The sequence below is a fragment of the Bufo gargarizans genome, chromosome 6, assembly GCF_014858855.1.
Source record: "Bufo gargarizans isolate SCDJY-AF-19 chromosome 6, ASM1485885v1, whole genome shotgun sequence".
Classification (NCBI taxonomy): domain Eukaryota; kingdom Metazoa; phylum Chordata; class Amphibia; order Anura; family Bufonidae; genus Bufo; species Bufo gargarizans.
The window spans coordinates 370,729,630-370,732,395 of record NC_058085.1 but is presented as its reverse complement, the minus strand read 5'-3'; the positions used below and the strand labels follow the sequence as shown (position 1 = coordinate 370,732,395).

The 2,766-nt window shown below is 47.2% G+C and overlaps 1 protein-coding gene across 1 annotated transcript; it reads left to right on the top strand.

The window, feature by feature from the left end:
* Positions 1–418: 418 nt before the first annotated feature.
* On the top strand, positions 419–1,204 carry LOC122942246 (zinc finger CCHC domain-containing protein 3-like). Its single transcript, XM_044299748.1, has one exon. It carries the CDS (start codon positions 419–421, stop codon positions 1,202–1,204), a length of 786 nt encoding a protein of 261 aa, XP_044155683.1.
* The last annotated feature ends 1,562 nt before the right edge of the window (positions 1,205–2,766 follow it).

Genomic DNA, 2,766 nt, shown 5'->3' with positions numbered 1-2,766 from the left:
GGAGATAAAAGAAATCATAGAGAAAAAAGGTACTGATTATGGCGTTGTGTACAGTATGGTGGAGCAAGGAACCCCTCAGAGATGTGTGGGTGCAGCGCCTGGAGCGACACTGCTTTCAGGGTCACTATGTATGGTGTCTGAGCAGTCAGTCTCTGAAAAAGCTGGAAATACTATGGAGCAAAGTGTGTCATCCAACAAGGGGTTATTTGCAATGGACTCAACTTGTAACGCTGGTGAAGTGAATGTGAGCAGCAATCCTGAGTGTGAGCAGGAGAGTGCTTCATGTACGGACATTGTGAATGAGACCCCGCTGAGTGCTGTGGAGGAGACCCCGCTCAGTGCTGTGGAGGAGACCCCACTCAGTGCTGTGGAGGAAAGTAAGCTCTCAGAGGAGACATCTACACAGACTGGAGCAGACATGGAGGTCAATATACAGGACCCTCAGTCGTCCATAGTGTCAGGTACACAGCGGTCTGGAGCAGACACAGGTGGATCTGCAGGACAATCTGGAGTCAGTAAGCCTGTAGAGGAGAGGCCCAGCACTGATCCTCCTGCTGACCGTCCACAATTCAGGAGATTGTTCTCCAATGTCACAAGGCCGGCTAACCCTCCACCTCAGAGGAGGAACGCTGTCAGGATTAAGTATACGGGTCCAGAAGAAGACCTCCCCTCCAGACTGTACATTGGGAAAATTCTTCTAAAGGACTTCATAAAATTTAAAGCATCTGAGGTGTACACCCTGATCCATATCCCCTCCAGCAGGATCTATGACATCAGCTTTAAGCTGCAGTATGATCTGGACTTATTATGGAATATATATAATGACACGAAGAAACAGTCAATCTGGGAGCATCTGCAGGTGATCCAGCTGTCCAAGCCTCAGGTAGTGAGGGCCACCATCTTGTTCCAGTCTGAGGTGGTGGCACTGGCAGATCTGGAGCATTGTCATTCGGAAAAAATCTATGATGAAGAAGACATCTGGAATGGCGGATACACCGTGATGATACAACTAGCGCAGAACAAAGGTGTGACCAGACATCTGCCGCACTCCTTCTACCTGGGCTCAGAGAGAGGGATATGCTACTACCCCGGTCAGCCGCGGCTGTGTCACAGATGTGGGGGCAGGCACCTCTTCATCAACTGCTCCCGTATTAAGTGCTCATTTTGTGGACAGTTTGGACATTCAAAGGACGACTGTACATAATTACACAGTTAATACGTTTGGAAAAAGACAAACGACCATCAAGTTCAACCACGGGATCGGTGGGGACGCGAATCCCAGAAGGAAATGAGACTCAGATTTCTACACGTTTTCATAAGCATTTATGTTTTTTACTTTTAGGAATTTGTCTAAACCCTTTTTGAAACAGTCCACTGTTCCTGCTGTGACCGCGTCCTGAGGAGTCTATTCCACAGATTCACGGTTCTTACAGTAAAGAAGCTTTGACGCTTCTGGAGACAGTACTTTTTCTTCTCCAGTCGGAGGCAGCGCCCCCTTGCCTTTTGAGCACATTTTACATGGAACAGTTTTTCACAGTATTTTTGGTACGGCCCATTTATATACTTGTACAGGTTAATCATGTCCCCCCTTAGACGTCTCTTCTCAAGACTAAATAAATTAAATTCTTTTAATTTTTCTTCATAACTAAGACCCTCCAGGCCCCTTATCATTTTAGTCGCTCTCCTCTGTACTTTCTCCAGTTGCAGGGCATCCTTTCTATGGACTGGTGCCCAGAACTGGACTGCATATTCCAGATGAGGCCGCACCAGCGCTTTGTAAAGTGGTAATCACATCCCTGCCCCACGAGTCCATGTCTTGTTTAATGTATGACAATATCCTGGTGGTCTTAGAAGCAGCTGATTGACATTGAATGCTGTTATTTAATCTACCATCCTCAAGGACACCCAAATCCTTCTCTATAAGTGACTCCCCCATTGCTACATCACCTAGGACATATGAAGCACAGAGATTATTACTACCAAGATGCAGAACTTTACATTTATCCACATTGAACCTCATATGCCAAGTTGATGCCCAATCACTCAGAGGGCTCAAGTCTAGTTTATGGACATCTTCCATAGACTGTACAGTACTACACAGCTCAGTGTCCTCTGCAGAAATAGATATGGGGATATTAATCCCGTCCTCAATATCATTAATTAATAAATTAAATAATAGAGGGCCCAGCACTGAACCTTGGGGTCACCACTTATAACCTGGGACCATTCTGAATAGGAATCATTGACCACAACTCTCTGGACACGGTCCTTCAGACAGTTCTCAATCCAATTACAAACTATACTTTCAAAGCCTATAGACATTACTTTACTTATTAAACGTCTATGAGGGACAGTATCAAAGCCTCAAAGCCTTTGCAAAATCCAGAAACACTACATCCACAGCCGCCCCTCTGTCCAGGCTTCTACTCCCCTCACTACATCCACAGCCGCCCCTCTGTCCAGACTTCTACTTACCTCACTATAACCACAGCCGCCCCTCTGTCCAGACTTCTACTTACCTCACTACATCCACAACCGCCTCTCTGTCCAGGCTTCTATTCCCCTCACTACATCCACAGCCGCCCCTCTGTCCAGGCTTCTACTCCCCTCACTACATCCACAGCCGACCCTCTGTCCAGGCTTCTACTCACCTCACTACATCCACAGCCGCCCCTCTGTCCAGGCTTCTACACCCCTCACTACATCCACAGCCGCCCCCCTGTCCAGACTTCTACTTACCTCACTATAACCACAGCCGCCCCTCTG